The sequence below is a fragment of the Rousettus aegyptiacus genome, unplaced genomic scaffold (genome assembly GCF_014176215.1).
Source record: "Rousettus aegyptiacus isolate mRouAeg1 unplaced genomic scaffold, mRouAeg1.p scaffold_m13_p_3, whole genome shotgun sequence".
NCBI classification, from domain to species: Eukaryota; Metazoa; Chordata; class Mammalia; order Chiroptera; family Pteropodidae; genus Rousettus; species Rousettus aegyptiacus.
The window spans coordinates 33,113,697-33,140,187 of record NW_023416306.1 but is presented as its reverse complement, the minus strand read 5'-3'; the positions used below and the strand labels follow the sequence as shown (position 1 = coordinate 33,140,187).

The 26,491-nt window shown below is 42.5% G+C and overlaps 1 protein-coding gene across 1 annotated transcript in view; it reads right to left on the bottom strand.

Annotated features, from left to right (window-relative positions):
- Window positions 1–23,872, bottom strand: part of GOLM1 (golgi membrane protein 1) — a 49,879-nt gene extending 26,007 nt beyond the window's left edge. The window contains exons 1-3 of the mRNA XM_016130331.2: window positions 23,747–23,872; window positions 12,097–12,246; window positions 10,404–10,583 (exon numbers count right to left, since the gene is read on the bottom strand). Of these exons, the coding sequence (XP_015985817.2) occupies window positions 10,404–10,583; window positions 12,097–12,225 (309 nt within the window). The 5' untranslated portion in view covers window positions 12,226–12,246; window positions 23,747–23,872. The remainder of the gene's footprint in view (window positions 1–10,403; window positions 10,584–12,096; window positions 12,247–23,746) is intronic.
- Window positions 23,873–26,491: the final 2,619 nt, after the last annotated feature.

Here is a 26,491-nt window from a genome sequence, read left to right as displayed (position 1 = left end):
TATTCGGCCATAAAAAGAGTAAGTGCTAATACCTGCTGCAACATGGATGATCCTTGAAAACACCGTACTAAGTGAAAGAAGTTACAAAAGCCCACAAAATGAGTGATTATGCTGATATGCTATGTCCGTCATCAGCAAATCTACAGAGACAGAGCAAGTGAGCGGCTGCCAGAGGCTGCAGGGAAGGGAAAATGGGAGTGAGTGCTTAACGGGGACACGTTCGCTTTTGGGGGTGATGAAAATGTTTGGGAATTAGTGGTGATAGTTGCACAACATCATGACTGTACCAAAAACCACCGAATGATACACTTTAAAATGGCTAAAATGGTGAACTTTATGTTATGTGAAAAAAAAAAACAGGTGAAATACTAATATTTTAATATATCCGAATTATCGTTTTAAGATGCAATCAACATAAACTGAATTAATGAGATATTTTACTTTTTTATTCATACTAAACCTTTGAAATCTAGCATATTTTACACTTACGACACATCTCTATGGGGTATTTTCAGTGCTCCATTGCCACTTGCCGGCAAGGATAGCACAGTCCCTGAGGAATAAGAAAAGAGGGCAGAGAGAGTCGTCCCAGAGAGTCCCAGTGAAGTGTCAATTATTTATTTACAGCATCTCACTAAGATCACACATTCACACTGGCACCCATTCGCATCAACAACAAAACAGACAATGCCACCCAAACGCTTCATACCCACAACCCCTGTGGGCCAAATCCTGGCTCAACGAACATATGTTCTCAGAGAAACCACCAAACAGAGTGGTGGGCAGTTAGTCCAGTTCACAAAACCCTACAGCTGATGTAAGTCACTTCTGTGATTAAAAACAGACATGGAAATGTGAACGAAGAGATATCTGATATTGAGGATTTACTGGAGTTTGGGGTATGATAACGGCATTGTGGTTTCAAGAAAGATCCCACCTCTCATAGATATATACTGAAATATTTATGATTGAAAAAGTATGAGTTACAATCACTGAAGCCTGATGTTGGACACACAAGTCCATTAAATCACTCTACTTTTTCATGTTTAAAAATTTCCACAATTAGCCTGCATACACAAGCACACATACCTAATCTTGTCACGTTGCTACTAATTTAAACTGAAAAGCAAAGCTAAGAATGAATTCTCTTTTTAATCTTAACTTCAAGGCTGGTTTTAGTGGGAAAGAAAGGTCAATTAGAAAACGTCGAGATAAACTTGTTTTCTGAAGGAATTTTGGGTAGGTTCAAGACCGTTCAGAGGCACAGACCTCTCTAGCATGTTACTGTTACTTGTAATTTCACTGCTAACCTTAAGCAGTTTTCTTATCGCAGTATATACAGCTGATCCACAATGTATCAGCTATGATAGAGGTTTCTGAAGCTCTTTAACTAAAGAGGAGGAGCAAGAAAAAGAAATGAGTAGACAGCAAGAGAGGAGAGTGGGGGTGGATTTTCTTAAAGAAAATGAAAAGCTCTGAAGGGAGAGAAGGGAGATGGAAGACACCGTGGATACCGGTTTGCAGTCTGCTACTAATCTGCTCCTTCACTTTGGACATGTCGCTTAACTTCTCCTGGCCTCAGTTTTTCCAACTGGAACCAAAAGCGTTGGCCTGCAGTGTTTTAAAAGAGACACGCAATGGACATGTCAGGTGGAACAAGTCTTTCTTTTCCGTACTGGCCCCACGTGGCAGCATATTTACAATGCTGCTCTCCTCATCTCCTCTGAATGTCAGTAGCACCTTTGTCTATGAAATGTATGCTACCGAGACTGGAAAAAAAAAACCAGCCCCACCCCCACATTTCCAAATGGCCCTGGAAAGGAGGCTGGAGGTTTAGTCCATGGCTGTATACATAAAAGAAATGACAGCAGAGCTGGGGGAGGGGGTGGAGGGCGGTCCAGGTTCTAGCTCAGCCGCTTGGCCCCAGCCTCTCCACCAGGTTGAAAACCACTGGTCATGATGACCACACACGTCTCTTTACTCCCTCAAAATTCCTGCAATCCTACACCCCCAGGAAGCAAGCACAGCAGGAGGGAGCCGGTCTCCTGTGAGCGGGGCTGGGCAAAGACAATATCTGGGAAGCGCTGCCAAGCTAGACAAGCGCAGCACACAAAGGCTTGACTGGGGGGCAGGCGCTGGAAACGCGCTTGAATATCTTCGGCCCTGTTCTCAGAGGAAGAAAAACACTCATGGCTACACAGACGGCACCAGCAATCTGGAACATTGTTTTTTAACCAGCCAGGAAATGCCAGTTTGGGACAGGTACTGAGAGCAACAGATTCCACGGTTCCGCGTCCGATGGCAGGGGGAGCTGCCCCGAGCCCCACTGCCGATGGCAGGGGAAGCCCTGCCTGAGCACCTTCTGTGGTTTCAGTTTTTTCCCAAATAGAAATCCTGACAATGCCTCCGCCTCACCTTGGCAAGTCAAATCCTGACTTCCTGCAAATACGTGGACACAGACACCTGGGGGTTAAAGAGGAAATGAAAACTGAACTAACTGTAGGGGTTACTGGGCCACAGGAATAATCATAGACCCACCCCCATTTGTCAGGGGGAAAGAGAAAATAAAAAGATAGTGAGGTCAAATTTCCTCTATGTATTTCACATCAAACGCCTGTCCTGCGGTGCTGGGTTAAGAACAGAGGTGAACAGAGGGGCAGGGAATTCTGAGTGAGAGAACAAGGCAAAGCCACACAGAAGCACACCCTAGGAGTACATTACACCTTCTATACAGCAAGGAAACATGAAAAAGCTCTTTCTGGTCAGGAAGAAGCCAAGTCCAAGACTGAATACGTCTGCAGGGTTTGTTTTCACCCCCACAGAACAAGAGAGCAGTGCTCAGAAAACAGCCAGGTCTGGCTCAAGTGCCGTCATCACGGGCCATTCTCACTGCAAGGTAATGCCCTCCATGTGGAATCAATCCAAGGCACATCCTAGTAAATCAGCCTCGAATCAAGTAAGCTTTCCCCCACTTGCCTCCGGAGGTCCAGCGTGCCCCACTACTACGCACCTCATCCCTTCCTTTGAGGTTGGGAGGGGAAGACCTACCAGGTAAGGAAGGGATGGAGAACCGACTGCAGCAATTCCATGGGGACAGGGTAGAAAACCGCGTTGGCGTGAAAGTCACGTTTTCTGCCATTTCTCCAAACACATTTTTTTCAAATATGGCAAGTAAATTACTCAAGTTTAATTACAAAGCTGTCTTTGAAGACTATGCCCAATTGGCAAACCAGAGAATTGAATTTACAATCTAAAAAGACTGAAAGTTTTCTCAAAAACAAACCCACTTTTTTTTTTTTTTTTCAGGAGAACAGGTTTCAATGAATTTATTTCCCCTGCTTTCACTTTCTGCCTCTATGCACACAGCTCCTTCACCTCTCCACATCACACTTGTCACCCAGGCCTGTCAATTCTTTCCACTGGTTGTCTGTCTCCTGAATCTAACTTCACAGAATCCCTTCTACTCTTACCTCAATTCAGCACATGATTTTTGCTTCAAATATTTAAAGAGCTGCCTGAGTGGTCTGCTTCCTCTGCCCTGCTCCCCACCCCAAGCACGCCCCCGAGGGCAGGGCCTGCCTTTTAAACACCCCAACTGATCTGATGACCTTGAACCCTGTGATGGTTCCCCTGTCATCGAACTCAAGTCCAAATACCTTAAGTGGCTTAAAGGTCTCAACTCCTTATATGCCCAATACCACTCACACCCAGCTACCAGGTGCTGTTCCCACCTCCTGACACCTTGGGAGGGGCATATTTACCTGGCACTTCCAGGTGAGACACCTGAGGACGGCTCTCCTGTGACTCACACAGCACTTCGACACCCCCACCTTACCCGCCCAGTGGAGGACGCAGATCAACACCTCCAATCTTCTAGTGTGCCTCTTGAAAAAGCTTGAAAGCTAAAGTTCAATTTTCCAGACTCATTCCAAGTGACATTTAGATCTAATCAGATGCATTCACTTGAGACTGGAATGCTGAACAGGATTAGAGTACGGAGTGGGATGTCCAGCCTCTGAGCTAAGCTGCAGAGGAAGCCTCCTGGTCCAGTCTCTGGATGGGGCTCTAGAGTCACTCCTGACATGGTGAGCCATCCTGTAGACTGCTCCTCCAGGCCCTCCTACCTCTTATCAGCACCTACCTCCTCGTGCCAAATCCTTTCTGTTTAAAACAGCCAGAATGAGTTCTGCCTACAGTTAACCACGACAGATCCATTTACTTGTCTTTTTCCAGCACTCAACAGGAAATGAATGGACATCAGACACAGCCTGGTCCGCAGCTGGGCACAAGCCTAGTGCCTGGTAGAATACTGAACAGACAGAACTGAACACGGAAAATTAATAATACAAACCAAAAAGCTATTCTTAAACCCTTTATTCTTCAATCAATCACAGGGATAAAAAGTGATAAAAATCTATACAAGTTCGCTCTAGCCCCCCAAGAAAACCACCCCTCCAGAAGAAAGGTACACAAAAAAAGCTGGCCCAGAGAGAAGAAAATGGAACATTCAGAACTGTGTCTTGTGCCTCATGAGATTTCTATATGGTGACGCCAGAGGGAAAGAGCCAACAGTCTGGATCCAGCCCCCTGCCGGCCACTCTGCAGGTTCCAGGAACCAAGAAGTGACCTCTCGAAGTACAATCTTCGCCTCTATCTCAGAGGTAATATCACCTATGTCCCAGTTGGGCACTTTGAGAAATTAAGTGTGTTCTTATGTGTGAAAGCACTTTGAAAACTCTAAAGTAGGACAAGTGACTAGACCTCTTAATATCAGTTTTTTCTTTTACAAGAGACAGAATCTTACAGAGAAGTCACTCACAGAAGCCAGTGCTGAGGAGAGCAGCCCCAATCCCGGGCTCCAAACTGCACAAGAACCAATGACACAAACCATCTCAGATCTTCTGGCTTTCACCACCCACCAACCACAGAAACTCCACTAAAGGGTCGTTTACAACAGGAAACCCCTCTAAAGCATGGTGTTTTCATGCCACTCATCTCAGGGCTTGACAGAGCCTCCTCGTGCCCCAAGTTACTATGCGAGAGAGGAGAAACCTGGAAGCTGACTGAAGCCACCTCAATGCAAGCACAGGTCACAAAGGTGAGTGACAAAGGTGCAGGTGAGGCAAGGTGAGTGGCCGGCCTGTCCCTCCTCCACCTTCCCAGCTGCCTCTCTCCCTGAGCTTTTCTGACACAAAACAATTAACAAGTCACCAACATCCCCTCTTCCATTCTTCTAGTCAACAATTTTTTTTTTAGATCAGTAGCTTGCCTTCTGGAATGACACAGGAACTGTATTTCTGTTACAAATAAAATGTTACTCAATTTTCTTTAAACTACTGCACTATTAATTTATATATTTTAACAATAAATGAAGTCTAAATGTCAACATCAAATAAATGACTGCAAGAAACCAGCCCAGCAAGAATGTCACCAACACAAATATGAAAAATGAAGCCATTTCTGATTTTAACTTGTGGCAGGTAAAAATGAACAAAAGAGCAGGAAGCTGGACATTCCCTGGATGAAGTGCTACTAAGTAATTCAGGGTCTTCAGATATTAAGTAATCTGTCCCTCCCACGCCTTTAGGGCCACTGCTTGAGTATGGAGCAGCCACTAGCCAGGAGAGTATCCAAGATCTTGGTAAGTATTCAGACTCCAAAATACTGATCAAGATTCTGACAACAAAATAAAAGAATGAATTAAACCACTCTATGCCATCCTTAGGAGATAGATAATGCAGACTTTTACAAGTGACCTCCTATTAGCTTTTGCCAAAAACTAAAACCTGAGTCTGTTTCTACTTAGGCCACTTAAAAACCTGTTTTATACATACACCCGTACATCTTAAAATAGCACTTCACTAGTGGTTGTGTGAAGATTATTTATACCTACACAAATGTGGTGGTTTAAAATGTGACCTCGAGTTCTTTGACACTGTTCCCAAAGACAGAGTCTAATCCCTTCCCCCGCTTCCATTTGGGCTGGCCTGACTGAGTGACCCACTTCTAACTAATGCAGAGGAAGTGACCATGCTGACTATAATAAAAGGTATCATGTGTTGTACCAAAAAAAATCAGGGCCATCCAGAACCTGTAAATGGACCTATGAACCTATTTAGAAACAAACATTTATAAAACAATTCTGTCTTGAATTATACCCCTGACTTTCTACCCTTGACGTGACTGCCTCAACACCCCTAAAACAAGAACGCATAATAAGGCAAGAGTTTCTGGGTCTTTTTAATGATGTGCAAAAACTATATGTGTTTATATATGTTTATCGTTTAAAAGAATCTCCTTTACGTTCTACGATTTTCACGGCATACCTATATTTTAAAAGCTTGAATATAAAAATTTATAAAAGTTTAGATGTAATCTGTTTTTTAAAGGAAGGTAAGTAGTTCTCAGGAGTGTTAATCTCTAAGAGATAAAATTATGATTTTTTTTGTATTTTCAAAAATGTCTACATTATTTTGATAATTAAGAAAGACAATTTTCAAAAGTTACTTTAGGCTGACTTGCACAATCATTTGTTTCAAAACAAAGCTGAACATCCCTTCTAATATACAACCCAGGAGATGACTGTATGAGGGCTTCCGCCAAGTTGTACAAATACACATGAACTTGCGTAATTGTACTTACGTGGTCAAACCATCATAAACACATCTAATTCTGCAACAGACAAGGAAGCAGAAAAGAAGGGATATGAGAATGAAGGTTCAATGCCCAAGAATCAGCTGAAGTCTCATTTGAATATCTATCACCAAATGATCAAAGTCTGAGTTCTGGTTCAAATTATCTCATGTCTGACTGGTTGATACTCCAGCCAATGAGTGCACACCCTCTGTGCCAGGTTTCCTCCCTCATCCAATGGGCTGTGGGTCATCAAAATGGAACAAATATCCACCTAGCCTTCCACGTGGGCAGCAGCAATGGGTGAGCAGGAAGTCTCCCACCTGGCACATCTTCTAAAAATTTTCAAGGATTCCAGTAAATGTGGGTAAAAATGAAAGAAATACCTTAGGAAAAAAGTATGAACATCAATTACTTGGTAACGGCACTGCCAAATTATTTTTAAAGAATTATATCTATTAATTATAATGTCCTCTACTTTTAAAAATAATTTCAGAGGGTCAAAAAAATGAAAAAAACTCTAATAAGAATTTTATTTTTAACAGTGTCATACTGAAAAATGCCTTATCTCCATCACCAGCTTGTGGTTTCACTACCTGTTCACAATACAATGATTTGAGAACTTAGAAGAAATGTATGCATACGTGAGCAAACACATGCTAATTATTGTGTGTCTTATCTATAAAATAAAAAATTCCATATTCTTTGAGGCCCAATAGCCAGATATTCTGATTCGGTGTATTTTAAAAATCCAATTTTTGTATAAGCTCCCAGGTGATTGTGATGTGCAGCTGGAAGAGGACTGATTACTCTGATACAACGTCTATAACAAATTAGATCAGGGACAAACATCAGACAATTTGATAAGCTGAACTGGTAATTCCACATGGACAAACACTAGCAAGCGACAGAGGCTTTCACAAGGACCACGGTCATGCGATCAAGAGGTGAATTTAACTCACTTGCTGCTGAGTAGTGAAATTCACCTGATCAGAAGGTGAATTTAAATCATGCCGCTGAGGAAAACAAGGATTTGAACCCAGGTCTGCCTTTCACCATGCTAAGCTATGGCTAAACTACTCCTGGAGCTAAGAAACTAGTACCCACTCCCAAAAGGAAAATAACTTTATATTGCATATCCTTAAGTTAAAAACTAAAAAAAAAAAAAAAAAAAGACTCGCATTCTTTTCCAATGGCCATTTGATTCTGTCAAATGTTTATTTTACCTTTTTTTACTGGGACTCTTTGATGGTCAACATACACCAAAAGAGTCTCCCTCCACTTGGATCCTGAAAGTTCTCAACCTGGGGATAAGGCAAGAGGGCTGAGGCATTTTGCCCACTTTGTAAAGCAGCCATAAAACCAAAGCATTAAGAACCAAGCTGAATCACCTGGTTTCTGGCTAAAAGATGTTCCCTCTTATTTCCTCCTGTGTGAGCAGATGTTTCTAGGAAAAGCCAAAGAATTCCAAGTTTTGGTCATATTTCAATCATATTTCAAAGTTGATCATATTTCAAAGAATTCCAAGTTTTGGTCTTATGTCCACAACAGATTACACTCAAATAAACTAGCATTACTGTCTTAGGATTTGCCTATGGTAATGGCGCTTCATTGACTGCATTACTGGAACTCTCTAGAACAAATGGTCCTGTGTAGAGCATTCTCTAAGGATTCTGCCGACACGATATGGGAAGCTGGTTGTCTAGCACCCACTTTATAGGGACTGGAGCCCCAAGAGCTCATACCCAGGCTGGGCAGAATGTCCATGAACAGAAATCACCATGCAACCTCTTTTCCACCTCCCCACACAAAACATGCACCTACACTTGCATGCAATGCACAAACTTATCCAGAAGCTTGGAGGAGTACGAGGAGAAAGATCAGTCCAGAATTTTGGATTTCATGGTTCAAGTAAAATTTCAGAAGTATTTTAGTAGACTGACAGAAAATAAGGACACTTAAAACAACCAAACACCACATACAGACACACACAGACACATACCATCTTCTATTACCGCCATTTTAAAAAGAAAAAACTAAAGACAAAAATGTAGAAAAGCCAAGGGGTCAGGGGTTAGGGGGCTGGGAGAAAGGGGTGAAGGGTTAAAGAAATACAAATAGGTCATGGGGATGGGGAGCACAGCATAGGGAATGCAATCAGCATTAATGTAACGGCTAGGTGTAGAGCCAGAGGAGAGAAAGAGCAATCGGGGATCGTTTTATAAACTATATAAATGTCTAACCAATGTACTGTATACTTGAAACTAATGAACATTTTTTTAATGTAGAAAGGCCAGAGATTCACAATAAAAGACAATTCTTTCTAAGGAAAAGAGTTAAATTTTCAGGTAATGACACATACATACAGGGTGGAGAGGCAGAAAAAGACACACAAAACATCCTTATTTTTCTCACTCTGTACAGATGGGCAAAACCTGCTGTGGCTGGTCTCAGGCCTGGCTTCTGCGGCCATGCACTGACAAAGCAGTAAATTAGCAATGAGCACGCACTAAGCGAGCAGGGAGAATCCTTCTCACTTTCCCTTGCCCCACCTGGGGGACCATCTCAGCCCAGGCCCCACAGGGCAGTCCTGCTGGTCTTTGCTGGGTCCCCTTCCCAGCCCAGCACTCCCCAGGTCCCATCACACTCCTTCCTAACCAGGCAGAGGCCAGGGTGCCAGAGACTTTCTCCACAAACCCTGCAAATCCCAAATTGAATCTCTGCAAACTCTATTTCTTAAGAATAAACTCTACATCCTCCCAAAAATGTGCTTTAAGGGGTTTTATTTGTGTACGCCCTGTGAGAAATGTCTAGGTCCTAGTCTATCCAGTTAAAGGGGATTTCAGGGACACAAAATAGTGTCACCCACATATAAGAAGAGTAAAGAGAAATTAGGAAGTACTTTAATATAACAGCATTAAAATTGGAATAATTCCCAGGGAAGAAATATACATTTGTGAACAAGGGAAAGTACTCTGCAAATGAAAAGAAAAACAGCATTTTTCACATTTTAAACCAGTTATGTAAGAAAAGCCTGAGAATGGTTCATTTTCTGGTGAAGTGCTAGCTACTAGTTCATACTAAAACCAAGTCTATCTTCAAGATAATAGGCCTCAAGACACAACCTTCCTCCAACAAATCAAGTACGTCAGAGAGAGGTGCATGCATTAATAAGGGCCACACTCATCTAGGCAATAAATGGTCATGGGTTTCATATACTCCAGAAAAGAAAATATTAATAACTCACACCATTATACAATTTAATAAACAAAAAAGTAGTCATCCATTCCTAAGAAAAACAGAAAACGCAAGACATATACAGCTGAGATATATTAGTGGAAAGCCCCTTTTTAATCTGATTTTTTTAAACTTAAAATCCAGCAGTCTTGAGTCCCCTACGTTCTTTGTTAGTACTTACTTAGAGGTCTACAACTCTTCCAATCCATGAGATATAATGAGGGCACAAATGTTATTCCTCCTTGAGACACAAGCATCCAGCATAGGCCAAGCACAGAGTAGGGACTTCATACTTGTTTATTGAAAGTTCCTTTGCATTTCTCCCATTTATCACCATTGTGAAAGGTTTTACAATCAGCCTACCCAGGGCCTAATGGGCAGATGGAGGGAGATACCCAAAGCTTCATCAAGAGGCTAATTCCATATAATTACATAAATATACACAGCCACTTATCCCTCTCATTGAGAAGAATTTGACAACGTTATCAACTGGTATTTAGGACAGACTAAGAAGAAAACAAAGCAGGTCTTGCCTTTTCATCCTGGTGTAACTTGTTGACACTCTCCATCTGAAAGTTATGGCTGGACTGGATTTTGTCGAGCTGCTCACGCTGCTTCTCCAGCTCTCCCTGGAACTCATTCTTTTTCAGCTCCACAGCACCTCTTTCGGCAGCTGCCCTGCGGACTCTGCCTTCCAGCTCCATGATTCGCGTCTACAAGGACACCTGAGTGTAAGGGCAAATGTCAAGCCATCCCTGGAGACCAGACCACCTGAGAGCCCTCAGCAAAGACACTGGGAACCAAAGCACGCCTTACACACACAGTGTGTTCCCAAGTCTCAACCTTTTAAATCAACTGTGTGGAAGCTACAGAAGTTTTTTTTAGAGAAACAGTGTTAGAAGTGAAAGAATTCACTTCTGAGTGTCTGCATCTCCCTGGAATCACCACCACACCCCCCAAAGGAATTTTGTGAGGTTTAAATAAGTACACGAAATGCCTCCTGCCTTACCCGGTGTGAACTGGTGCTCAAATATTTAGTTCCTTTTCCCCACTGACAGAGCATTTAATCACTCTATCACTCAAAATTTCTAAAAAGATTAGGTTCTCCAACTCTGGGTACCAAAACTACATCTCTGGGGACAAAACATTCAGGTGGGATGAAGTTCCAAGCTCTGCCATCAGAAAGACTGGGTCGGAATCCCAGCTCCCCATACTTTACCTCTCTGTGCCTCAGTTTGCCCGCCTGTAAAATGGGGAAAATAAAGTCCCTACCTTGTAGAGTTTGTGTACAAAAGATGATGATGGATGTAATGTACTGTTAAAGAGAAATTATTCTGATGCTTGTTAAAACAGTAAGGAAAACTTTATTTAAGACTACCACAACTGGAGTCATGACTATGGCAGGAGGAGAGAGAGAGAAACCGTGTTCAACTATAAATAAAGCAAAGACAGCAGAGGATTTATGGCCAACGAGTAGACTGAGGGGGTCGATGGGTGGAGAAGTATTAAGAGGAGACATCAACGGTAGGGGGGATTCTTGTGAAAGACAGGACCAGGGCTCAGATATCAAGAACGAGGGATGAGGGGCTTAATGAGGTATCGGGGGAAGGGGAGCGGGGGTGACTCAGCAGGATTCTCTGCTAAGCCTGGGCTGGGGAGGGCCAAGATGGAGGTCTAGCCAAAAGAGAGGGCATGGTTTGCTCCACCTAAAATTTGGTCAAAGAGAGTGTCATTGCTCAGCACTGCTTGACTCACAATGCACAACAATAAATGGGAAAGCTTAAATCAGCATCCACATTACATGATGGTAATAAAGACTGGTACCCCTAAACTCATTTCTCACACCCATTAACCAAATACACTTCTGACACAACTCTTACAACTAAGGTGGATGGGAGGACAGGAGTGGGTTGTGGTTAGTGCACTTCATCAAGCTGTCTTCCCAGAACCAGCCTGAACAGCTCGACTAAAAGTTACCTCACGGGAAAAGCAGAGAGGGATGTTCTGGCAGCAGCCCTAAGAAGTCACAAGGGGGTCCTCCCCCAAGAGCAGAGCTGATGTGGAGAGTCGGGCCCAGGGCTGGGCGGGGGCACGAGCAGAGCCCGGAACTAACATTTCAGCCAGTGCAATGTCCCAGGTAGTGACAAATAACAAACCCCTCGGCCCCCACCACCCGGCAACATTTCATACTCGGTGACACCCAAACAAAACGAGCAAGCAAAACACCTGGAGATCCACGCTCCGGGAGCTCGCAATCCAGTAGTTGAAGCCCAAGACAATGATACAGGCCACCAGGGCAGCCAGCACGAGGGGCGGCGACTTCATGGTCCGACGCCCGTTTCCCAGTCCCATCATCTCAAAGGCCGGGCTGAGAGCCTGCCAAATAAAAACAGAGAAACCTCAATACTAGTACTCCATGCCCGGGCAGGCCGCATCCATCGTCCTGCCCAGAAACACGACTGGAGTCTTCTCCTTGAAACGTGAAGCTGTCGCTGGAGAACACATAGGTAGCACGTCCAGCACCCGCAGCAGTGTGTGTCCCGGGGGATGTGGCCGGCTCTCCAGGACAGGCTCGAAGACCTCGGGTAAGTAACAATTTCTCTTACATTTCACATTCCTCATCTGTGAAACAGAGATAATTACAGTACCTGCCTTCCGGGTAAAGGGTGAGAACAAACCATCTCTGTAAACAGCAAAAGCAAGTATCAAGTGCTTCCACATCCCACCAGAAAGCACCCACTTCTCCCCACACTCCAAAAAGGACTTTCTGATTTGATCCCTAACAAGGGAGGGTTTTTCACCCTCTCACAGAATTACTAGTGGGCCCCCAATTAAAACGTTTCTTGAGCAAAGCAGGAAAGCACTCTGGAAGAGTGTGAACTGCACTGTGTAGGTCACGGGGACAGACAGGGCCTGCAGGGAGGAAGGGAACCTGGCTTCCCTCGTACCTCTCTCTTCAGAGCCCTGAACTGTGCAGCTACAGCATGGCGAGCTGCATGGCACACTCAAGTTACAAAGAGACTACGCGCACTGCAGGGGACATCAAGCTTCTTAAGAGAAACACAAAAACCGCTTACAGGAAAAGGAGCCATTGATTTTGTTCATGGGCTTCAACCGAACACCAGGTCTGGCTGGATCCCAGCACTGGTTACCAAGGAAAAGAAAAGCTGACTTTGCCAAAGGCTTTTGCTGAGCCACATAAAATAGGACCTTATCAGAGAAAGGGCAACACGAGCAATAAAAGGTAATTCTGAGGCTTTTATGCCAGGTGGGGCCAGAAATGGAGGAGGCAGGAGGAGGGGTATAAGGGGAAGGGGCTAGCGAGGGGAGGAAAGACCACTGGAGACTCACCTTTGAGGTCAAGTTCTTGGAGTGAGAACATGAGCCAGCTCTCACTCTATGCTATTTCTAAGTGTGTCACTGGAAGACATCCACTTTCTTAATATAGGTACATTTTGTTTTATCATGCCTCGGTTTATTGAGGTTCACAGGGATAGCGTTTTTTTAACAAATGGAAGGCAAGGCCCTCCACCAGCAAAAAGATTATGACTTACTTTCTTGTGAGACTCGCTTTGCTGCGATGGCCTGAAACTAAACCCGCAGGATCCCTGAGGTACGTCTGTACCAAGACTGGGCTCCAATTCTAATTCAACAGGTTTCAGGCAGGGCCCCAGGTGTCGGTATTTTTAATCTCCCCAGGTGATTCTAATGTGCAGTCACTCTTCTCGATGTTTCTTGATGCATTTACAAGCATCAATATATATTTAATCCAGATAAAATATTCACGCTGTTCTATAAATGTCATGGATCATTTAGTAACACGTCTTGTCATTTTTTCCTAGTAGCACATTATGATTTTTGCTCCATACTTTTTAAAGGGCTGAATAGGGCACCACTACTGTATAGCAGGATTTACTTAACCAATCTCCTACCAAGAGCCATCAAGGAGTTTTCCAGGCTTATTTCCAACAATGCTGCCAAAAACACACTCATACATCCACGTCTGTGTTTGCAAATTCTTATCCAGGTGTATAATCCCTTATTCACAATTCTGAAATCCAAAATGCTCTAAAAACCCAAAGGGATTTTTAAAAATTCAGCAACAAAACCTAACTTGAAATCAGATCAAGGTCTGACCAGAACTCACCTGAAGCTACTAATAATAGTCTTTCTTATCTTTCTCTCTTCATGTAGCTAGCTATTCATGCATTTCATTGCAGAAAGTTTAGTGTTTGACTGTGGGGTGCTGCTTCAGATCCCTCTGGGGCTGTCACATAATATATAATAAATGTATTATCTTTTGACTTCTGAAAAAAATCTGAATTCCAAAACGTCTGGCCTCCAGGCCTTCAGGGAAGGAAGGGCGAACCAGCAGGGAGCTTACTGTGTGTGAGGCACTAATCAAGTACTTCAAATGTGAGGGTTCACTGAATTCTCCCATCAGTTCTAGGGGGCATTATCACCCCCACTTTGCAAGTGATAAACTATCACAGGCAGCTATAAATAAATTGTAGTACGTGGAATTGCTGGGCTAAAATGTATATGCATTTAACACTGATCTTATCTCTAAAATATTTAGCAAATTACAAAGAGAAAATTATACCTTTACAGTGGAGAATCCTGACAGACACCACTTTAGCCACGTAGCCAAGGTTAATATCACTAGTAATGAGACATCAACATTAAGGACAACCTGACATGATGCACTGGGAGAAAAATTCACAGGAATGTAAACTGAAGGACAGTCTATAAGACATCTGACCAGCACTGTTCAAAAACTTTCAAGATCATGAAAAATAAGGAAAGGCTGAGGACCTGTCAGAGACTTAACTACAGAGACATGATAACCAAACAGAAGGTGGGATCCTGGACTGACTCTTAGAACAGAAAAAGGCTGTTAGGGGAAAAATTAATGAAATTCAAAAAAGTTATGTACTTAGGTTAATAAGATAGTGCTAAGGTTAATGTCTTAATTTTGATAAATTCTGAGTATATAAAATAGTAACATAAGAAGGAGGCAGGTGATGGATACATTGAAACCACCTGCACTATTTTTGCAACTTTCATAAATTAAATTTCTAATAAGTTTTTGATCTTACCATATTGGCTTCCAAAGCATTTCCAATAATTTACCTCTCCCACAAGCTGTTTTGAGAATGTTTTCTCACACAATAACACACAACTTTTTAATATCTGGCAATCTCAACAATAATCTTATTTAAAATAAGTTTCTTTAGTTATAAGCATAAATGGGTATCTTCTCATTCATTGCCCATATGTATTTCATTTGGTGAAATACCTTTTCATAGTCTCTACCCATTTTAAAATGGGCTGTTCATCTTATTGATTTGTAAGAGCTCCTTATATATTAAAGATCAACTAATCTGCTCTTTCATGGGATAAATTTTTTCTCAAGTTTTCATTTGTTCTTTGACTTTATGAAATTTTTTGCCCATAGCTTTTTGTTGTTGCTTTTAAAATAATCTAATCTTGTCAATCTTTTATTGCTTGTGGATTGTTTAGACTTAGACATTTCCTACTCTAAGTTTAGAAATACATTTACCCATGTCTCCTCTCAACATATTATGGCTTTCATATTTATATTTAAATCTGGAATTCCTATTTATTGTAAGGAGTAAGAAAATACAAAGAATGCAACTTTTTGGGGGGGGAGGGGAATGGGACAGAATGGCTGGCCAGTTCTTTCTGCACCTTTTATTGAATAATCTATGTTTATCTAATGCCTTGAAAGGCTATCTTGGTCATCTCCTTAACTCCCTAATGATATACTTTTAGATGGGAGCCTTGCATGAGCTTTTCTATTTCCAGCAATTCTAAGTCAGTGCATGGGTATAAGTTTGAAAACAATATAAATTCGATTCTCACTCCAAAGGAAGTGTATAGATGATTGTTTAATATTCTCTTTTATCTGGTCAGTAAAAAATGTACTGAGCAACCACCATGAGTCAGGTGTTGTGCTAGCACCAGGCAGCTCAGTGTGGTGTTAAGAGAACAAACACTGAAACCCAATGGCCAGCGTCAGATCCTGGCATTAACTCAGGAGCCATAGGACCCACCTTCGCCTCACTGTCCTCCTCCTAGGGTTATTATGTAGGTGATTAAATGAGTTAAGATATAAGTGCTTTAGAACCGTATCTGGCACATAGTAATTGCTCAATAAATGTTGACTAGTATTGTTATTAGAGATAGAAAGATATATAACAAATTAATTTAAATTGAGTCTTTTCCGGTTTTAGAAGGAAAAGGTGATCTTTTTGTTCCATGATCATTCTACTTTGTAGGAACCAGCCCTCTGTGTTCCTCCCATCGAATCTTCTGTCAATTGCACCAGCTGTAACTGCCACCACCTGAGGCTGACTCACAAATGCTGCTGCAGCAGCAGACATCCCAGACCAGGACCACATAATGAAAAAGAGAGGTTCAAGGAAGCTGAACCCAAGTACAGTCTCAGAAGCCTCTCACTGTGACCCAGTGCTCAGCTGGCCAGGGCGGTGTGCAGCTGTCCAGAGGGGACTGTGAGGAGAGCCCTGGACTCCCAATGGTCAAGGGGCTGCCCCAGTAAGGTGAACACGAGAAAAGGAGGGTCAACACTCAGCCTTCAGGTCTGCTCCACCACTGACTTCCAGGGCTGCAGAAACCACTGCTGCTGAATATAAAGGAACAGATACAGGTGAGAAATGACAATGACCGATGAAAACTGCGGGCACTAACTCAGAGCCAGAGATGACAGTTGTCAAATACTATAAGCACTCTCCTTTCCCCCACCTTAGGATTTATGTGGACTGAGGGGGTGATGGAAGTGGGTAGGAGATATACTGAGTCTGATTTATTAATATTCACTAAAATTTAGGCTTCAGAATGTGTTGTGTTTCATATTTGATTATAGGCATCTGATATAGTGAAAATAATTAACCTAATCAGCTAGACCCTGTGAAACCCCATGCTTTCCTGAAGTGAAAGTGCTGTGTTTTTGCATTAAAAGCATCTTGGTAAATTGGAAAAATTTTGAGAAACTTGCAGGTTCTTTCCTACTGGCTTAATTAATTTTAAGAATCTGACCCACTAGTTAAAATTATTGTTGGCTTATAAGACAAAATTTTTTCTAAGAGAACAGAGACTGCTAAGTACTTAAAAAAAAAAAAAAAAAGCACATGAAATAGGCAACCTGCCAAATTCATGAGCCCCTGAACCTCCCAAATATTTTTTCTTTTCATTTCCTTATTTTCACACAGAGGTTTTTAATCATATGAGCAAATATATACGGAGCAATCAAATCAGATTAGCTTGTTTGACCAAGTCACCAGTCCCAGACAAAGCACCTTCTCTGAGCAGTGGGGAAGCTGCACCTTTATTCCTTCTCAGGAAATGGCCTCACCTGGAGGTGCAGAGCAGGAAGTTCAGAAGTCACAGCCTAAGCAAACAGACCTGAGATCACCCCAGCACAGGGGCTGTGAAGAACTCAGTCACTCATACTTTTTTAAGGATTTAAAAATATTCTACCCTGTCCCATGAATGCCTCCAAATCAGGTCAGCAAACTATGGCCCATGGGCCATAATCAGCCTGTCTTGTAAATCAAGTTTTACTGAACACAGGCAAGCCCATTCTTTTAAGTACTGTCCACAGCTGCTTCCTGGCTGCAAGGCAGAGTGGCATAGTTGAGACAGAGATCTCACAGGGTTATTATGAAGATTACATCTGTTAAAATGTTGTCTGGCCCTTTAGAGAAAGTTTGTCAACTCTTGCTCCAAACCATTAGGGTTAAATAACCAAGTCCATTGTGTTCTCCTTAAATTCCTTTCAAAACTTACTAGGAAGTACACAGAATCTCCTCCCCTCACTTCCCCAACCCTCAATTATTATAAACATCATGTTTTCCCCAATTCTGGAAGCTGATAGTTTATAAAGACTAGCAGCACAGTGACTATAGTTAATAGTACTATAATGCATATTTGAAAGTAGTTGAGAAAGTAGATCTTGAAAGTTCTCATAATGAGAAAGAAAAATTTTTGTAACTTTATGGTGAGGGATGTTAACTAGATTTACTGTGGTGATCATTTAATAACATATACAACTATTGAATCATTACGCTGTACTGGAAACTAATGTCAATTATACCTCGATAAAAATTTTTTTAAAAACTTTAAAAATTAATGTGCAAATTTAGTGTTATATAGTGGAAAAACCAAAAAGAGATGAATGGGTGGAAATGAATGTGAGGGACCAAATTCCATCATGTTTCTTCCAGCACCTGGAATTTTCTGAAGAAAGACCGCCTCCCATATACACACCGAAATCACACACTGGCAGCAGCTCCTAAATTATTCCTCTGGTTCAAGAGTCAGCAAACTTCAACCTAAGGACTGAATCCTGCCAGCCACCTGTTCCTGTACACAGCCTATACGTTTAGTTTTTGTTTTTCAATGGTTGAAAAAAATCAAAAGAACATTTGATGACATGTGAAAAGCACATGAAATTAAAATTTCAGTGTCTATATATAAAGTTTTATTGGAACACAACCACGCCCATTCGTTTATTGTCTGTGGCTGTCAGGCCTCAAGAACTGGTAGCTGCAACACAGTCCATATGCCCTGCAGAACCTAAAATACCATCTGGCTCTTTACAGAAAAGGGTGGCCAGCCTTTGCTGTAGTTCAATGGTTCTCAAAGCGTGGTCCCTGGACAAGCAGCATCAGCATCACCTGGGAATGTTAGAAATGCACATGTTCTGGACCACCCCAGGCCTACCAAGTCACAGACGTGGGGTGTTTAAAAGTCCTCTAGATGATGCTGTTACAGGGCAAGCTTGAGAACCACTGTCCTCTTTAGAGCACCCTGGACTAGTCTGGACAGTGAGTTTTGTTCTGGCTGCACTCATTTATTATCAAAAAGCAGAAAGGCATGTCCAAGAGGGTGTGTTGTTTATCTTTGAAGAAACCTTTGTATTTCCCTACCTTTTAAGAGCTTAGTTTTGTGTCATGCTTCCCCCTGCCCCCAGCCCTTTCTGCCTTTGGTTTTATTCTGTTGTCTCCCACCTGTCATCTGCAGCCACACTTTTCCTAAACCTTATCTATTACTGTCTGCCCAGAGGAATAAAGTTTCCATTTACCCCTCCTTTTGAAGTCACTTCTTAGTCATAAGTTCTTTTCTCCTCAATCAGTCACTGTACTACATGTAGACAAAGGTATCAGTTCTTTAATCAGAATGAAATGTCCTAAGTCCAGAGCTGCACGGCTTATACAGGACCCACCCTCCCTGATGTAGGAAAAAAATGGGGAAAGATAAAGAATAATCCATCAGCTATAAATGATAGAGACCAAGATGTGATGGTCTGGATCCTCCAGTTCTGATAACATTGAAATCAGACAACAGTTAAGTATTTTCTTCTAACTCACTCATTAGTATGAGTTTGCCTCTTCTAATAATTCACCAAGGCAATACTTTTAAAAAGTGATAATAGCCAATAAGCCATCTTAAAGTTCCAGCCCACTGTGCCTCAAAAAACTACAGCCCTGGCCAATATCGTATGGAGCAGAAGAACCATTCAGCTGAGCCCAGGCAAGCCACAGACTCATAAGCAATAATAAAATGATGATTTTAAGTTTAGAGGTGACTTGTTATAGACCAATAGATAATCAAATCCCATTTTCAATGAAAAAAATTTTTCAGCACTCAAAAAATGAACATATTTTTATATCCACAGAAAACATACAGCAAATGTTTAATGAAGAATATATACAAGCTGTAGTGAGAGTAGAATGAATAGAGAAGAATGAAGCTTTCATTTTTTGCTTTATACAATCTTTCTCTCCTCAGCACATCTTTAATACAAAAGCAAAGCAATAACAATAAAAAAAAATTAAGTAGTATGGAAGATATATATTAGTAACATTAGCAAGTTTTGAAGCTGTATTTCTAGCATTCCCAGATTAAATTATAGTATTTTTCAGCTTCCCCTAAAACAAAATGATTATACCATATGTATACATCATGAAGTAGAGAAAAAAAACAGAAGTCATTCAGACTTCAATACTCTTTTCTGTGCTGAAATCTCCCACTGGGGACACTAATATGGCAAGAAAGATCTCTGTCTTCAAGTGACACAAAGACCCAGGCCCCCATCTTGAGCCTTGGGCAGGCAACCGAGAGATATACTGGGGTTTGAGGACCTGTTTCTAACTGGGTGATGGGCAGTTACTCATCTTCTCCCAAGCCCCTGGGCTCATCTGTGAAGGGATAACCTTGGTGTCTCTCAAGGCTGGTGTGAAAATTAAATGAGAGCATTTACATGCTCCCAAGTAAATACTTAACTAAAAGGGACTGCCGTGATATTAGTCTATTTACTCACTTAAAAAAAAAGTGGGAAAGACCAGTTATATCTGCCTTCATGGGGTTCTTCTGATGATCAAATGAAAGAACTATCTGAGGTTAAAATATGAAACCAGCTGTTTATGGCAGGGCTCATGCATCCCAGAGAGTGCAGAAGATGCTCCACCAGGCTGGGAAAGGAAATCCCAGAAGTTTATTTTTATCCAAAAAGTAGGAAAGCAACTATTTATTTTTATCCAAAAAGTAGGAAAGCAACTATTTTAATAAGTATTACGTCTAATAACTTAAATATATATTACATATATACTAATTATGCTAATTACTTTACACTATCCTACTAACTATACTACTGTAAAATATTTAACCATGCTAATAAAACTAGAAATTGACTCTGCATCCTAAGTCCCTCTGTAGAGTCACAGATAACCACCCCTCTGAGGTGCCTGAGGCACTCCTTTGCTTTCAGCACTTGTAGGGTGAAAAAGATGTGAAAGATTAATGTATTATAACTAAACATTACAGACAATATGAAGCTTTAAGATTCCTATAAAAAGCACAAATTAAAGTTATACTAATCAGTGCAAGCACAGGTGAACACAAGCCCACAGTAGGGAAGGTGCATGCTTCTCACCCTGAGTGAGCTTTGCATGAGCCAAATCACAAAGTAAAAAACTATGATGATGTAATCAGATCTGACCAGAAAAAGGCCGAAACTACTCAAAATTTAAGGAGTATCTGAAATAGGGTTTTGCTTCCACTGTCATTAACAATGAATCCAGCCCAAGTGTATTTTGAGTCTTGAGATACAACAATAATATCACATGTATGTAATTTATATGTTAACTAACACACAGGGGAGAGCTAAAAATTGTTTAACTGAGATATAATTGACATAAAACACTATTAATTTTAGATGTTAACATTTTTTTTATTAATTAGAATGACCAAAAAAAGTTTGGAAACAGCAGCAAACTATAAAATATATAACTATAATATTATATAGTATTTTTACATATATTTTCTTCCTGTCGGGCACTAATTAATCTTCAAAATCTTAGCTAGGGAAGTACTATTAATACAGCCCTGAAAGATTTTAAAGAGAAATTAGATCGAAATGTTGTAAAAATCTGAGAAGTCGTGCAATTTTTTTTCCTGAAAGTGCAGGAAATTTCTGTGTCAATCAAAGGAGATTCTCTGGGAATTTAGGAAACACTTCTTAAGCTTCAAGCCAAGTTTCTCTTTTAAAGTAATCTCATCAGCAACTTGAAAAGTCTAGAGAAGAAAAGAACCACAATCTATGGACATCTTTTCAGAGGAAAGTGAAACACCACTCACTTTCCTAAGGTGATAGCAAATGCATATGAAGACCATTCCTTCTACTATAACAAATGTTTAGGAAAAAATTTAACAAAGCTTTTAGGGTTTTTGTTGTTGTTGACCAAAAAAAAGCTATTTTCTTATCCAACTTATGGATGTTAACGAATCGTTTCCTAAGGCAACTTTTTTTTTTTTATGATAAATAACAATGATACAATTGATTTAAGGCACAGGGGCTCTCGTCCCTTGTCCCAGCCTTTCTTTCTCCCTCTCTCTTTCCTTCCCTCCCTTCTGGCAACCCCAGACTGTTTTAGAAGGGGGCTGGATTTCAGGGACCATGCTGCCTTCAAGCTCCCTTTCACTAAAGTGTCCATCAAGGGATCCTGCTTCCCTGCTCATCACAGCCTGCTTAAGGACTCTCTACCCTTCCAACTCTTCCCTGCAGAAGCAGGTACCACCCCACCTCCATCCCTTGCCATCTATCCAGCCTGAAAGTTCACAGGACTGTCAGTAAGGTCAGCATTGCTCTACCTGCTGGAGAAAGGTGGAGACATAAATGAACCGAAGGTAGACCTGGGCCTAACATAGTCGACAATCCTCATTGCTATTTGTTTCATCCCTTGAAAAAATATGTAAATGCAAAATCTTTGCATCAATAACTGGACCTATGGCCAGCAGTTAGAAAGCAGATGACATCTTTATCTCCTAATAGCAATGTCACTGCAATTTGTGTGTCACCCCCACCCTTCCCACCCACACACTCCTTCCTCTCATCCTAGGTCTTTCATTTTTGAGTGAAACCAATGGGGGAAAAAAAAAATGTGAGAATAAAATATGTCTTGAAGAGCTAACCTTTTTCTTTAAACATCCTAAGAATTCTGTCTTTTTGACCACTAACACCCTAAAAATTGGCCTAAGAACAGTAAGCATTAGCGAATAAAGTAAAATTATTTACTTTCTATTTACAAATAAAGTAAAAGTATTCTTCCCAATAGCATGATCTTAGCTTAAACTTTTATGACACAAGAAGTTAGACTATCCTAAGAGACCCGCAAGGACCTCCAAAAGATTCCATGCTCCCTAGGTCTCATGCTCCAAAAAATTTACAAATACTAAAACTGCCTAAATTTGAGTCAATCTGATGGCCATAAATCAAACACAGTCACTCTAGAGTTGTTAAATATTTCATCAGGCTGTTGGACATCTTAATAATCCACCCCTAGGAATGTCTCTCCACATTTGCATAATTTCCAGATGCAGGGCCTTGGAGACCCCAACCAGACATAGGAAATCTCAAGATGGTGACAGTCACCCAAGTTTGTTTATGCAAATTTGGAAATGGGACATCTGAAAATGACTAGGAGCATCATGGCATTCCAAATATAATAATGATTCTTTAAATTCAGCTAAAAAGAACATTCATCAAAATAGGTATTTTTCCTATTTTCTAACCAAAAAAACCCATTAAAAATATTAAGATATTTTTATATACAATATAAAAATATTAAATATGTTGTGAAACATAAAAAGTATATAAACCCAGGAGTCTATTTTTACAGCAGGGCAAAAGTTTTGTGGATCCCCTACACTGCCAAAGGTGGAAAACACACGAGGGGCCGTGGGAGCATCCCTGAGACCGGCTCCCCAAGAGATCCAGCAGCGCGGTCTAAGGACCTGGCGCCCAGCTACAGGTCACCTGCCAAGACGCGACCGCTGCCAACGTGGGCTCCCGCGGCGGCCCGAGCACTCCAGGGTGTGGAGGAAGAGGAGGAGAGGTGAGCGGCGCGGCCAGCCCTTCCTCCGCCCTTGTGCCCATCACGCCCGCAGGACTGGCACCAGTGCGACTTTGGGGACGCACGCTTTTGACTTCGGATGCCGACGCGCGTGACCAAACTAAGAACAAAAAGACGGGCCCCGCATCGCTCCAGACTGGCCTCCGCAGGAGCAAGGAATCCTCGCATGCCCCTCGGCGGCGGGGGATGGAGCCCAGTGGGGCGGGGCAGCCCGGGGGCGAAGGCTCCGGCGCGGGGAGGTGCGGAGTCCGCCCCGAGCCGACTCCGAGAGAAGGGTGCAGCAAGCCCGCGGTGTTTCCGGGACCTGGCACGTAGTCCCTGGGCGCGAACCCTGGGCCGAGGAGGGACGCCGGGAGGGAAGGCGGCCAAGGTGCAAGGCGGCGACAGTGTGCGCCGGGGGACGCGCGCCACTCACTCACCTCCTGCCGCGGCTCCAGCGGCCTCTCGGCGCTGCAAGCCTGCCTCCGAGGCCACCCAGCCGCGCTCCCGCCGCCGCGAGCCTCTCGCTCCCGCCGGCCCCGCGCCCCGCACCCCGCACCCCGCGCAGCATCCGGTGCCGCCGCGTCTCTGGCCTCCGCAGCGGCGAGTCCCCGCCCCCGGCAGCGCTGGCGGCGCGGGGAGGAGGTGGCGCCGCAAGCGCAAGAAGGAAAGGCCGGGGCCGCGCCCGGGCGCCGGCCACACGGTGCGCGCGCCCTGGTCCGCGGCCGCCCCCAGGCGGGAGCCGGGTAACCAATGCAGCGCCCCCTCCCCGCCGCCCGGCCGCCGCCCCTCCTCGGCCAAGGCCACCCTTAGAGACGCGACTTAGAGACGCGGCTCCGAGTGCAGAGCTGGAGCGGTCCGGACGCTTCCTAAGGAGGAGCGTAGGTGGGAAGCGGCGGCGGAGCAAAGGGACCTGGAGAGACAATTCTCCACCACCTCCAACCTGGCCACCCAGGAATTTTCCGGAACCCAAAGGCAACCACACCCAGCGCCACACACCTTGCCACATTCACGTCTCCTTCACTGGTCCCAGCACAACCTGCCGAGAGTAGAGGAGCCAACGAGAAACAGGTATTTTGGAGATCTGTAGTCACTAAATTGTCTTTTTTAAATCCCACATTCCTTCCCAGTTGGCCATAATCTCCCCTCGATTGTTATCACTCAAGCCTTAATTTGGGGGGGCTGTGCTCCTCCAACTACTTGCAACAGATAAAATGAAGATTCCTGGGCGCTGCGCAAGCAGGATCTCCTAGAACTCTCTATGACTGAAGATTGGGAATCTGAATTTTAAACAGCACCTAGGTGGCTCCTGGGTGCATGAAAGTTTGAGAATTACCGTTAGGTCATACCTACCTGAGAGGATGCCACAAAATGAGTGACCTGTACGTTTACTATATTAGGAAATTCTAAAGCAATGGTTCTTAAACCTGACTTTATTAACCAGAAGTTAGAATTATCTGGAAATTTTTAGAATATTCAGATGCCAGGGTCCCACCTCGAGTTCTGAGTCTGAACATTGGTATTTTTGTGCATTTGTTTTAAAGCTTCCCAGATAATTCTAACATGTAGCCACGAGAATAATTTTTCTAGAATCATCTATTTTGGAACCTACCTAGCTCTGGGGTCTGGGAAAGGAATGCCTTCCTCTCACTCCTCCCAAATCCCAACAACAACAAACAAAAACAAACGAACAAACAAAAAAAACAGGGAAACACATTCCTAAGGGAATGCTTACAGCCAGAATTGTTTCCAACTTGAATAAAGACTCACCTTGAAAATGGTGACCAAGATACTTTACTACCCAGCTGAGCATGGGTCTCCTTAATTGCCAGAAAACATCTTTATGAGCCAAAACCTTTTAAATTAATTACAAGTGACCATAATGACCCCTATGGAGTCATAGCCTACCATACTCAAAAGTGACATTTTTATTACTTACTGTTAGACTGTCGCCTGGTCAGACTGAATGTTCAAAAGCCAAGGTGTGTTGGACATCAGCCCTGGCTTTTCCTATGACTTGACTTGTGTCACTTTGATCATCTACTGACCGTTAAGTGACCACATCCAGATCTGTGGACAGATACAGTAAATTCCCTTTATTGCTCCTTTTGACTCTCCTGGCTGTGTTTTGCCTTCTTAGATTGGTGGACCATAACTTTCATTTGCCTCTAAGTAGGTCTCCATTAGTGCCTCTCATTTATCAGCAACTAATTAGGCAGCAGGGACTAAACCAGTGATTCTTTTTGTGGAACAGGTCTGTATGTCTAGGTACTAGGGCAGCTGGTGAATTAGCTACATCTTTACTGAGGAGAAATCATTCTTTTTCAAGTTTAATGAGAAATTTGAATTTTAAAGATGCAGTTATTTATATACTGTGTATGTAAATATTAGATATACATTCCCTATAAAGTTTTCTTCTATATCCTCAAGGCTTCTCACCCAGAATATTTAGCCTAATCAGTTGATGGCCCTAAAAATTCAATTGGACCGATGCTAAATGATATACAAGGGGCTGTGGTGTGTGATGGCAATGGGCACCCATGTTTTGCCTGTTCCGTATCCTTTCCTTCACTTGTTTGAAAAGCAGGTACCATTAGCAAGTTTGATAAGTTTCTATCTAACATATAAGGAAACTTCCCCTTATCTTCAAGGTTTATAGCCTTGGGAGGACTGCCAATCAGTCATGTCCTCTCCAGCTCAAGGGGTGGACCTTGTATTAGTTTCCTATTTGCTGCTCTAACAATTTATCACAAACCTAATAAGTTTTATAAGTCAGAAATCTCACTAGGTTGCATTCCTTTCTGGAGACTCTAGGGAAGACCCATTTCCTTGCCTTTTCAAACTTCTAGTGGCTACCAGCATTTCTCAGACCATGACCCCCTTTTTAAATCTCCCAAATCAGTAACATCTTTCTTATCCTGCTTCTGTAGTCACATCTCTCGGATCCAGCTGGGAAAGTTTCTCCACATCTAAGGACCCTTATGATTATGTTAGTCCCACCCAAATAATTCAAGATAATATCCCCACTTCGAAATCTTTAATTTGACCACATCTGTAAAGTCCCTTTTGCCATGTAAGGTAACATTTACAGATCCAGAGATTAAGACAGGAACGTCTTGGAGGCCATTTTTCTGTCTACCACAGACCCATAACCTCTGCTGGTTCATTGCACTCTGTTCCTGGAA